Genomic DNA, 12635 nt, shown 5'->3' with positions numbered 1-12635 from the left:
ATTAAATGAAGTCTTCTCTTCCAATAAGATGCACTTATGAAGTGTATAAATTCACTTCTATAAATTCACTTCTGTATTCCCAAACTCATATTTAAGATTGCCAGGATTAATTACTAGAATCTTCTGAATTTTATAACAACATAGGGATTCACTGATAACAGGAACTGTGGAAAGTTGGACAGAACCTTTAGAGAAGAGATTAAATTTCAATAGAAACTCTTTAAGAATGAAAAATCTGGAAATACAGTGCACATTAATGAAACCTTGTTCTAAAAAGGTATGTATAAAAATTCTTGCATCTGAGAAGAACTAATGTTATATTTCTTAAGGGTGCCTTAAACTAGAAAAATCTAGCTTGATACCAGTTTTATGACAGGTATGTGTGTGTCTCAAGATTGAACACTAGGCACAATTTGAGGGAAGAATAATTACCTAATTATAATGCCTAATTACCTATTATAACAATAGAAGTATTCAGGGGGAAAAAGCATTTGTTAAAAAAGATCTAATAAAAGTTACAGGCAGATGACTACTTCCACTAGCAGCAAGCTCACCTACTTGACCTTAAACTTTGTTCACTGCTGAATCTCTACTGCCTGGCATGGGCCTGGTAAATAGTAGTTATTCATTGGATGAATGAGTTTGTTCCAAAATAATAATATATCAAAAAAATTCTGGAAATTCAAATATATGTCCATTTATTTATGGTCCCTAATCCTCCTAATTGAGACTCTCACTAAAGCAATGAACAGCCTAAAGTTCAGGATTATAGCTAGAACAATAATTAGATATTTATACTTCTCTGTTTTTAAAAATAGAAACGTTTGGTCTAGTCTTATATTTTCATCTATTTTGTCCCATCTCTTTGATATCTAACAGGGCAATCTATAATTTTAACTAGTTTTATTGTCTTCAATATTGATATTATTTCTCAATCATATAATTTATTTCATTGACATACAAATATCTTTGATATACTTTTATATTTTCTTAATTAAGTGATCTTAGTCTCATATAAATCCTGTTTTATACTTTGAAATAAGAGAAAGAATTGTTCATGTCAACAAACAAAAATTGTTATTGATGTAATATAGAGGAAGTCTGTTTAAATTAGAAATTTTAATTGGAGTGAGCCATTTGAATGGTTCACCTAAATTGTCCCTGTGGGTATATAGCAGTGTTACATGTGCTGCTCATGTATGTAACATAACTGTCACATAAGCCCTACTCCTCCCCCTCCTCACCTTGCCAGCAGCCTCTTTATTCAATCAGTTTTTCTGCTCTTTGGACTCTATGATTGCACAGAGATGTGTGGTTGTTGAGCATGCATTTTACCTGTACTGGCATATGGTATAAAGCTGTTTCTATGGTGTTTTTTCATTTCCAGTTCCATCATAAAACATTGTGAGAAAAATGACTTGAAAGCTCATAGTAAAACATTTCTCTTCAAGAGTGTGCATACATGTTTTTGTGCATATGAGAGAGAGAAAGAAAGGAGAGAGGAGGAAAGGGAAGAGGATGGACTCCCCAGGGTTATAAATCAGTGAAGAAAGGAAGTTTTTCTTCCCTAGAGTCTTTACAAGTATAGCTTAATCCTAAAAATAATATCCCCTTTTGAGGAAAAGTTTTTAAGGAGGATTTTTAGAAGACTTGGGGAGGTGGCAGAAGATAGTCTTTTCTCTGAGGCTCAATTTCATTATTTGTAAAATAAGAATAATATTTCCTCATACGGTGACCTATGAAAGCTAATGACATAATACATATGAAGTATTTACCACTGTCCCTGACACTTCATAAGAGTTAGGTAAATGTTATTTATTTGTTGACAATAACTTTTAAAAGGAGAGATGAGAATGAGAAAGAAGAAAGAAAGAAAGAGAGAAAGGAAGAGAGAGGGAGAGAGAGAAGGGAGGGAGGAAGGAAGGAAAGAAGGAAGGAAGAGAAGGGGAGGAAACCTTGAGTTTTTGCAAGTTAAAATGTTGCAAGGGACTTGGAGAAGATAAACATTTAAATGATCTTTTGAGTTATGCTAGTGCTGTTGTCAAGATCATGTTATTTCAAAATCTTGTCTTCCACATTCTTAGTCAAGAATGACATGTGCACATGGGAAAACACAAGTAATAATGGAAGAGCAGGAATATACATGCATTTTCACTCACCACTGATTAAATGGGTTGGCTAGAATGATCTCTTGCTGTGACTGAAAACAAAAGCTGGTTAAAAAGATTTTGTATGGTAAATCCAATGCAACAAGTAAGAAAATTCCATCCAAATCAATGTAAATCAGTTCACTCTTTCCCAAACTTCTTTTTTCTTCCTTATATTAGGAAGCAAAATGCTAAAATTTGACCATTTTTAATCCAAAAAAAAATTGTTTCATACAGTTCAACCTGGTAGATACACCTTTCTTGGTGAATGAACTTCAAGATATTGCATGGTTAGTAATCACAGCTTTTAAAAGGAAACTTATTCTAATAGAGGCCCTGCTTGCCATCTCTTTCTTCTTGAAGATGAACTGCTAAAACTGTTGGAGGATTAGTGTGGCACATGCCAAGGTGGGCAGACATGTGGGATGGTAAATTAAAATTAAGAAAAAAATTATTTCTCTTACATTTTTAGGGATACTACAACAAAGCTTCTGAATACTTTCAGCAAGCTTTTGACACAACAGCAGAGTTAACGAACATACCTCTGATGGATGAGACAAAAGTTCATTATGGAATAGCAAAAGCTCATCAGATGATGCTGACCATTAATAGTTGTATAGAATCTGCAGATCTCACCAGCCTTGACTACCTGCTGTCATGGAAGGAGAATAGAAGTGACATTGCACCTGATCCGACTATTGGTAAGGCCTTGGTTTCTGAAAACAATTTAGATCTTTGTACCATTCTTAATGGCTAAGTCATTTTCATTGCAAAGGTTTATTTGACCATTGGCAATTTTATTTTTATTTATTCATTACTATGTTAATGTTGGATGCAATTTTGTGCTGTGTCGTACCTTCAATGTTTAAGGGAGGCATATAATAGTGATAGATTTATTCAACTTGATAAATCACCATTTTTTCAGTTATCTTAAATATTCAACAGTAGGTACTGATCAGCTGTAAGGAATATGAAATAGGTTTATGTTTTAAAAAATGTTCAGTGTCGTACCTTATGGACAAGAGCAAGTGTTCATAGATGCTAGTTAGTATTATACTCTTACTTTTCTGATGATAGTAAGTTTTCCTATTTTTTCTCAATTCAGGTGTGAATGTTAATTGAGAAAATATTTGATAGTAATTTCTCTTAATTCTACTTTTTTTCCTACATACTTTTCTTGTGATAATTAGTCAAAATAGTCAATTAAAAACAAATAACTAGAGGGGGGATGTAAGGGTCAGTTTTATGTATCAACTTGACTGGGCTCTAGTCTCCAGTTAAGAACTTCATTCTTTTTTATGGCTGAGTAGTATTCCATTGTGTGTGTGTGTGTGTGTGTGTGAATGGCACATCTTCTGTTGATGGACACTTAGGTTGTTTCCATACCTTGGCAATTGTAAATAATACTAATATGAACATTGGGGTGCAAGCATGTTTTTGAATTAGTGGAGGTTTTTTTTTGTCTATATACTCAGGAGTGGAATTGCTGGGCATCTCCTATTTGGAACTCTTTTTTTCCCCCCCCTTAGGTCATTTAGATGAAACAATAATTTGTTTTGGTGTTTATTTCCTCCACAGAATAAATAGTAAATAATAGTAAATTTGGCACAAAGAAATTTTACTGGCTCTTTTACATCAGTAGAATACCACTCCACCACTGTCTGTCCTCTAGTTAGAAAATAAGGAAAGGTCTCATTCCTAATAGATGCATAATAAGAGAAAGAAAGATGAAGTCTTCAGAAATAGAGGGATTGTTGAATTCCAGTGTGCTCAGTGCTCAAGAAATATTTATAGTTGACTATTGACTAACTACTTTCAGATAATGCTTTGCTTATTCAGGATGTTGTCTTGTCATATATTTGGGCATTTGTTCTGTAGTTTTGCGTTATCTTCCCTTTAGGCTCTCACTTTTTCTGCCCAGGAGCTAAAGCAGAGGAAGTATGATCCATCTATTAGATTACTTGCTTTGATAAATGGTTTGGTGGAGAATACGTTGAACTACTCACATTTTCAGATTTATCTGGGATAAACCCTAATCATCATAATGATAATCATGAAAAAAATATTCCTCAAAACTAGCTTCTGATAAAAGCCATTTATTGCAATCCTGTTTTTTGGCTTTTTAAAAATCTATTTTGCTTTGCTTTGCTTTACTCTATGAAGTTATTTATTTTTCTATTCTTGTTACATTTTATCTCCCCATTTTTTGTAAGGGCATGTTGTGCTCTAAAGGGCTTAGGAGGAAACAAAAAGTGCACTTCAAAATATTATTCAGACATATAAAAAACAAACAAAAAAACAAAATAAATGAGCAAACCAACGAACAAAAACAAACACATAGATACAGAGAACAGAGTAGGGGTTACCACAGGGGAAAATTGGGAGGGCAAAATGGGTGAATGGGAGCAACTGTATGGTGACAGATGAAAACTAAATTTTTGGTGGTGAGCACACTGTGAAGTATACAGAAGTAGAAATATAGTGTTGTACACATGCAACTTATATAATGTATAAACCAATGCTACCTAAATAAAATATAAATTAAGAAAAATATTACTCAGACAGTAAAAATTCAGCTGTTCATGTGGTGGAGAAGATTAAATTCGCCAGAATGCTCTAAAAGTACACCCCCTTACTGATTCATTTGACCAAGAATAGAAATCTATGCATGGATGAGCTACGTCATTATAAGAGTGAAAATAATAATCTTTCAGATTCAAATATAAATGAGAAGTTAGTTCAGTCAACATTTTAAGTGATAGGTATTCTGTGTGGAAATAAGACCTGTAGGACACTATCAAACACTTGTTGTTTACACAGACATAGTTTTACCTCAAAATACACTAAAAAGTTAAATTTTACACTAAAATTTTAAAATGCTTCAAAAATATTTCTTAAACCACAACTCGTATTATTCTATCTTTGCTCTGCTTAAAAATCTTCATGGACTCGCTACTGTCCACAAGTTAAACACAAGCTTCTCAACCTTTTTTGACCACCTCCCTCCCCCGACAACACACACACACACACACACACACACACACACACATGCAACATACACTATTATCACCTTACTTCCAGCTCCAGTCCCCTCCAGGGAAATCTCACCCACCTTGCAAGGTCCTTCTCAAATGCTGAAATCTTCCCTCACCCCCTCTCACTTGAATATTATTTCTTCTCTCTCTTCCCATATTGAATGTCATTCATTTCTCTGCAAGCATTTTTCATTTGTTATATTCTGCATCCTATCATGGCCATTTCTGTAATTGCCTTGTCTGCCCAATAGAGTATGAATCTCTTGAAAACAAGTCCTGATTCTTGGTATTCCCTACAAAAGAAGGCACAATGTCTGACACCTACTAGGTACTAAGTAAATATTTGTCAAATTAAATAGAATCAAATGAGTATGTATGTCCTTGCCATAGGCTAGTTGGCAATAACCACTTTTTGAAACAAGATTTGTAGTTCCCTTCCTCCTTGAAAAATATGGGGAAAAACCCCACAAACCAATGATCTAACACTGTATTTTGATTACCATCCAATTATCACATGAATGCAGGACAACAGCAAGTATGATGTTGACAAAATGAAGAAATACAGAAATTTTATTTGGAAATCTGAGGAACTTTTAGGTTTTCAAATTTTACCTTTCTTCTCTGAAGAGGCATCTTTAATCTTGATATTGAGGGGTCCCAGGTATTCAGAAAAAAGCAGATCAAAGATTTGAAAGATACATTATAAAAGCTGTGCAGTTATCTTCACCTGTGAGACTTCCAACCTCCAAACAAATCATTAGTTCACAGAGCAGGCAATATTCTTTTAAGCAGAGGAACATGACCCCCTAAGGGAATAGAGCAGTGAGAGCACTCAGGTCTCTAGATAAAATAGAACAGTGATTCACCAGCAATCACCTCTCATCTTTGTATCTTTCAGAGGGAACACAGCAAATATAGGAACTTTCATACTCTTCTGATACGTTTAGATATGGCTGGAATGTTTTCATACTCCTCCTTTGCCTTCCAATAGTAAAATAAGTATAGATTTGCCTCCAAATTTAGGAATTTAGAAGGAATTCAAATTTTATTACAGTTCAATAAAATTTTTCAAGCCCGAAGCAACAGAAATTGGTTGGCTCTGGAAGGCTTAAGGGTCTATGAATTTCTGATGATTTCTCCAGAATATAGTTTATTTTCCTTACCAGAACTATTAAGATGAACACATTGGCTAGTCAGTAAAGACACTTACTGTTTTCTACCAAAAAGCATGTAAAGATTTCCTTGAGTGCCAAAACTATCATCCTAGTTTTATGAATCATTTAATATTCTTAAAGGAAAACAATAAAGAGCATGAATTTGTCTCTCATCCTTGGTTTGTGTTGGCTTGATGTGTGTTCCTTGGTTTAATGTCAAGCCACGTTTTCCTACCCTATCCTTTTCTTGTATTTTTCATTCATGAATTTAACCATTTTAAAGAATGTGAAAAAACCACATTCACAAGTGAGTCTCACATTCTATTATACTTTGATCGCTACTTCTGTTTGTTAAATAACAATAACAATGAGGGAAATGTTATGGAACTAGCCAAAAAGTCAGCAAGCAGGTTTTATATCATCCTATCGTCACAGAGCAAACCCGTCTCTAATAATGTGTTCAAAAACATGACATATAAAAAAGAAGATTCTCGTGAAAATTGTGGATGAATCAAAGCTCACCCTACTGGCAGCTTGGTGTAATTGAGAGAGACTGTTACTCAGGAGTCTGATGACCCTGGTTATAATACCCTATTGAAGACTAACTAGCTTCATGAATTTTGGCAATAGATTTCACTTCAAGTATCTTTAGCCTGTTATCTGAGGTTTGAAATAGGTCATTGATATGATTCCTGTGGAACCAACCACAATTCCTCAGTAAGAGCATTTTCTAAACAAGTAAGATATTTTGTAGTCCTTAAGAATACAATCTAGAGCTTCATGAGCATTTTATTTGTTGTTTTTCCCCCATAAACACTGGTTTCTGAGGATTTCCACAAGAGTTAATTATTATTATTATTATCATCCTCATCATCATTACTAAAATATATCAAACAGCTGTATAAATGCCAAAATGCCAGATGTATTACTTGATCCTTCTGCTAGAGTTTATAATAAAGGAGTTTCTAGCTATCTGATGTCACATGCAATTTAACTTTTCCCTGGTTGGTTGACACTGTTGAGGTTGCTAAACCTAGTTAACCATTTTATCCGCAGACTTTCCATTCATTTGCCTGTTTTCAACCCTATGTCATACTTCCCCTCAGCATTTCCTCAGCCCCTACTTTTTCCCCACTATTCCTGGGGCCTCCAATTCCTGTACATGTCTGGTTCTCTGATCATCATTATCTCTTCTTCATGCACTTTAGTTTGTGGATGTCTCTGCCCTCCTAAACATGATAGCACTCCTCTAGTACATTTCTATCTTCTGAAAATGAGTTAAAATCTTCTTGATTTTTTTTTTTTGGTTTTATAGAATCAGGAAAAGACTGAGTTGTGTGGTTACCAAAAAAATTACTTGGTCCACATGTTTTATTTCCAAATGTTCTCAGATCCAGGGGAAGGCAGTCATGCAATAATCTGAAAGACAAAATGGATCTATAATCTAGTTTTCTAGAACTCTAGTCCAGGATTCTTTCCATGCCTTACAGTTCCTTACATATTATCTTATAGCTAGTAAAAGCCATATCTAACTTTTTAAAAGATTACATTTTAAATTAAAGTCTGGTTAAAAATATTCAGTGAAAAGAAACAAGTGGGACTTTACTTTTGGCCAAGATGAAGTAACAAGGAAAAGATTTACCCTCCTATCTTAAACAACTTAAAAAACCCAAACAAAACATATAAGACAAAAGTTTGCAGAAACTGGACAACACACAGTGCAGAACAGTGATCTCTGAGAAAGGGAAATGAAATGAGCTGAGCTATATGATTTCCTCAAGCCTAGAGGAAGTTGCCAGGCTGTAACACAGGGAAGGGAACGAAGGTAGAGGCAGCCTAGGAGATCCTTGGGTTGAGGAGACTGAATTAGGAGTCCAGGGAGACCAAGATGGCTACAATTCACAGCAAAGGGTACTAGAAAGGAGAGAGCTGCAGAAAAGGAAAGAGTGAGAGAGATTGACTGAGTGAGAGCTCCAGAGATATGCAGTCTTCTGCATACTGATCAGTATGTGCATGTAAAGAAACTATGGAAGGCTAGGGAAAGAACCACCCAAAAGCCTCAAGCAGAATAATCACCTAAGCTTAAACAGAGCCAGGAATTGTTTATGCTCCCACCAGCCAGAATGGAAAAACCTCATAAAATATAGGGCACATTATGGTGGAGGACACATAAGCCTTAATAGTAGAGAAAAAAATTATCTCTAGATGAAAGACTACTTTGCTACCACCTACCAAAGTTTAAAAACAAGTATCAAAAGCATCAAACTGCTTCCAAGTAATTTAACTGAATTCTAGAACAAAACTCAATATTTATAGGAGTAAAAAATATTTAGCAACCAAAAAAGTAAACTCTGTAGTATCTGGCATCCAAGCAACATTACATAGATATGCCAAGAAGCAGGAAGTTATAACTCATGATGAGGAGAAAATATATAAATAGAAATTGATGCAGAAATGCAACAGATGATAGAATTAGCATACAGGACATAAAAATGTTATTAAAACTATATTTCATATGTTGAAGGATGTAATGGAAAGATTAAATATATAGAGCCAAGAAAGATATTTTAAAAAGCCAAACTGAATTTCTAGAAGTAAGAAATAAAATGTCCAAGCTGAAAAAAAAACCCCAAAACAACTTGGATGGGATTAGCAGCAGATTTAGATAATGCAAAACACAAGATTAGCTTTGGAAATATAGCAGTAGAAACTATCCAAAATTAAATATAGAGAAAAAATACTGAAAGGATATGAATAGAGCATGTTAGAGAACCATGGTTAAACTTCAAGAAGCCTAAATGTGAGTAATTTGGAGACCCCAAAGAAGAGGAAAACAGGAGGGAACTGAAAAAATATTTTAAAAAATAATGAATGGCTGATTTTTTTTTCTGAATTTGATGAAAACTACAAACCCAAATCTAAGAAGCTCTATGAACCCTAAGTAAAAGAAACATGAAAATTAAACCAAGATACACCATAATCACAGTGCTTAAAATGAGTGATAAAGTGAAAAATCTTAAAAGCAGCTATAGTAGTGGTGCGGTGGCACAAACATAATAGGAGCTGAAGTCTTCCTGGAAACATGTAAATCAAACAAGAATGAATGAAGCAACTTATTTAAAGTACTAGAAGAAAAAACGAACCATCAAACCTAGAATTCTATACCCAATGAAGGTATCTTTCAAAAACATAGTTAATACCATATAACCCAGCAATCCCACTACTGGGCATATACCCTGAGAAAACCATAATTCAAAGAGAGTCATGTACCACAATATTAATTGCAGCACTATTTACAATAGCCAGGACATGGAAGCAACCTAAGTGTCCGTTGACAGATGAATGGATAAAGAAGATGTGGCATATATATACAATGGAATATTACTCAGCCATAAAAGGAAACAAAATTGAGTTATTTGTAGTGAGGTGGATGGACTTAGAGTCTCTCATACAGAGTGAAGTAAGTCAGAAATAGAAAAACAAATACCATATGCTAACACATATATATGGAATCTAAGAAAAAAAAAAAAGGTTCTGATGAACCTAGGGGCAAGACAGGAATAAAGACGCAGACATAGAGAATGGACTTGAGGACACAGGAGGGGGAAGGGTAAGCTGGGATGAAGTGAGAGAGTAGCACTGACATATATACACTACCAAATGTAAAATAGCTAGCTAGTGGGAAGCAGCCGCATAGCCCAGGGAGATCAGCTCGGTGCTTTGTGACCACCTAGAGGGGTGGGATAGGGAGGGTGGGAGGAAGACACAAGAGGGAGGGGATATGGGGATATATGTATACATATAGCTGATTCACTTTGTTATACAGCAGAAACTAACACAACATTGTAAAGCAATTATACTCCAATAAAGATGTTAAAAAATAAATAAATAAAATTTTTTTAAAAAGAGAAAGAAAACGTAGTTAAAATAAAGATTTTTCCAGGCATACAAAAGCTGAGAAAATTCATCACCAATACACCAGTACAAGGAATGGTAAACTCCTCCAGGCAGAAAGAACATGAATCTAGATAGAAACCTGGATCTACATAAAGAATGAATAAGGAAATGAGAAATGTGTCAATAAAAATAAAATATTTTTCTTTCAAAAATGGCTTGAAAAAGTAATTGACTGTTGAAAGCAAAAGTAATAACAAACTATTGTGGAGTTTATAACAAATGTGAAATTCAATTAAATTAAATGGAGAAATCTGGTTCTATAAAAACACATTCAGTTTCAACCAGGCAGACAGCTGCCAACTTGGGGACCACAATAGCTCCCTATTTGGACTGAATTTCTTAGTGCTCATCCCATTGATTCCTTTTTTGGGAACCCCCTGTTTTTGAAGCTATATTCTCATCTAGTGGTTGGGTCTCTTTAAAGGGGATTTTTCAACATTTTGAGTTCTATCTTGTTTTTCCTTGGATTGAAAAAAAACAATCTGGTTTAGGATGAGTGATCCATTTCTATCCTGCATATCTTTCAGCCCCAAATCATCCCAGCCTCCTGCAAACAGCCTCTAGTGTAGGCTTTGTGGATTTTGATGACTTCCTTGCTATCTGTTATGAAAATTGTTTCAGACTCATAATATACGTCTTTGACTTCAGATTTGCCATCAGCCACTTCTCCAAGGAGCCTATAAACTTTGAAAAGGCAGTCTCTAAAAATCCAAAATAAAGTAAAACTAATGATCCTAAATATGTATCCAGTTGATGATATAGTCACAGAGAAATGAAATATTCGATGTAGCTTTAAACAGAAATTTGACTGTGTGTCTCTAGTTGGCTAAATCCTAAAAAATGTACCCCCTCCAAAAAAAAAGTAAACTGTTTTCAGTATTCATACTATTGGTATTTATATTGGTTTTATTATTGTGAGACTGTTTTGTGTGTGATGTAGGATACATCAAATAGATAATTATTTCATATACTAAGTCTTTTATTCCCAGTATCTTTGCAAACTAAGATTTTCAGTGTTGCACAAGTTTCCTCATTTGTAAAATCAGTGTAAGAAGGTAATTAAACTACATGATCTCTGAATTTCTTTTTAGTTCTTTAAGTCTATGACTCCTAGGTTTCTAAGAAAATTCTTATGCTTTTAAAATTCACTTTGTTCTAATTAAATTAAAGGAAATCTTGAAAACCAAAAGAATTAGTATGGGTTTTTAAAGCATCATGTTCTCAATATGATTTGCAGTAAACCCCATATAATAACTCCTTTACATTGTTTTTGCCATAATACTACAAGTATATCAACACATAGTGAAAGTGGAGGGGAAAAATGAAGATTTATGAGAAGAATCATTACATAAACTGAAATACAGTTACTTCAAATTTCCTTAGTCATACTCTACAGTAACAGTTCTCTAAGGCTTTTTTGACAGACAAACTGAAGTACAGATTTAAGGCAAATTCAAAAGAGACAAGGCTGTGAATTTGGAAAAGGCATGTTTCAGTGATGAGTAGTTTTCTTTGACCAGATTCATCAGATACTGTGTGGTGATTGAAGTCAGGCAATCTCTGTTTGAATCCCAGCTCCTTCACTTCATAGCTGGTGGACCTGGGTAACTTTACCTCTTCTATAAAGAAAGATGACAGTTCCCACCCCACAAGATTGCCTTGAGGGTCCAGTGACATAATGTATCTGTGTGGAAGACCCTGTTGGTTCCCTACCCAGTGGCCATTGCCCAACTTCCTTCCTGCTAACATAATCCTGATTGTTCTCTCCCTTCAAGTCTCCGTGTCCTTGCAGAGGATGGACCTTCTCTATCCCCAGTGGTGGAGTATTTACTAATATAAGCCCGTCACCATGACCTCATTATACTTACCAAGTGATAGCTTTCGGGAGGATACGGAGCACAACTGTAATTAATGATACAAGAAGATCTCCTGAGGAATTCCTAGAAAGGTTTTCTTCATTCTGAAAAAGAGGCACAAACAAGGAGATTCCCTTTTTCCTGACTTTAAATGTTGATATATGAATATGTGCTGCCTGGAGCTGCCGTAGCCAATGTGCAACTAAGATATGAAAATGATGAGGATGGTGGTGGGAAAGCACAGAAAAAATCTAGATCCTTAATGACATCCTTGCATGCTAAATTATCTAACCCTGTAATTGCCACCACCAGTTTTTTATGTGACATAAATTTCCCTATTTAAGCCACTTTCAGCTCAGTTTTGTTACTTGCAGCTAAAAGCACCCTGACAATAAAATGCCAAGTAGTGCTGACACATTATCACAGCACAGAGTGGCGACTGTGTTTGTTGTCATAGCCCCAGCAGCTAGCATGATGCCTGGCACA

General features: G+C 34.9%; 1 protein-coding gene across 1 annotated transcript in view; it reads left to right on the top strand.

Annotated features, from left to right (window-relative positions):
* TTC29 (tetratricopeptide repeat domain 29) overlaps window positions 1–12635 on the top strand; it is a 265146-nt gene that overhangs the window by 155289 nt on the left and 97222 nt on the right. The window contains exon 11 of the mRNA XM_060095162.1: window positions 2620–2848. Within this exon, the coding sequence (XP_059951145.1) occupies window positions 2620–2848 (229 nt within the window). The remainder of the gene's footprint in view (window positions 1–2619; window positions 2849–12635) is intronic.

Source organism: Mesoplodon densirostris, chromosome 1 (genome assembly GCF_025265405.1).
Source record: "Mesoplodon densirostris isolate mMesDen1 chromosome 1, mMesDen1 primary haplotype, whole genome shotgun sequence".
NCBI lineage: Eukaryota > Metazoa > Chordata > Mammalia > Artiodactyla > Ziphiidae > Mesoplodon > Mesoplodon densirostris.
Note: the sequence above shows the minus strand (reverse complement) of the source record. Positions and strands in the feature narration are given on the sequence as shown.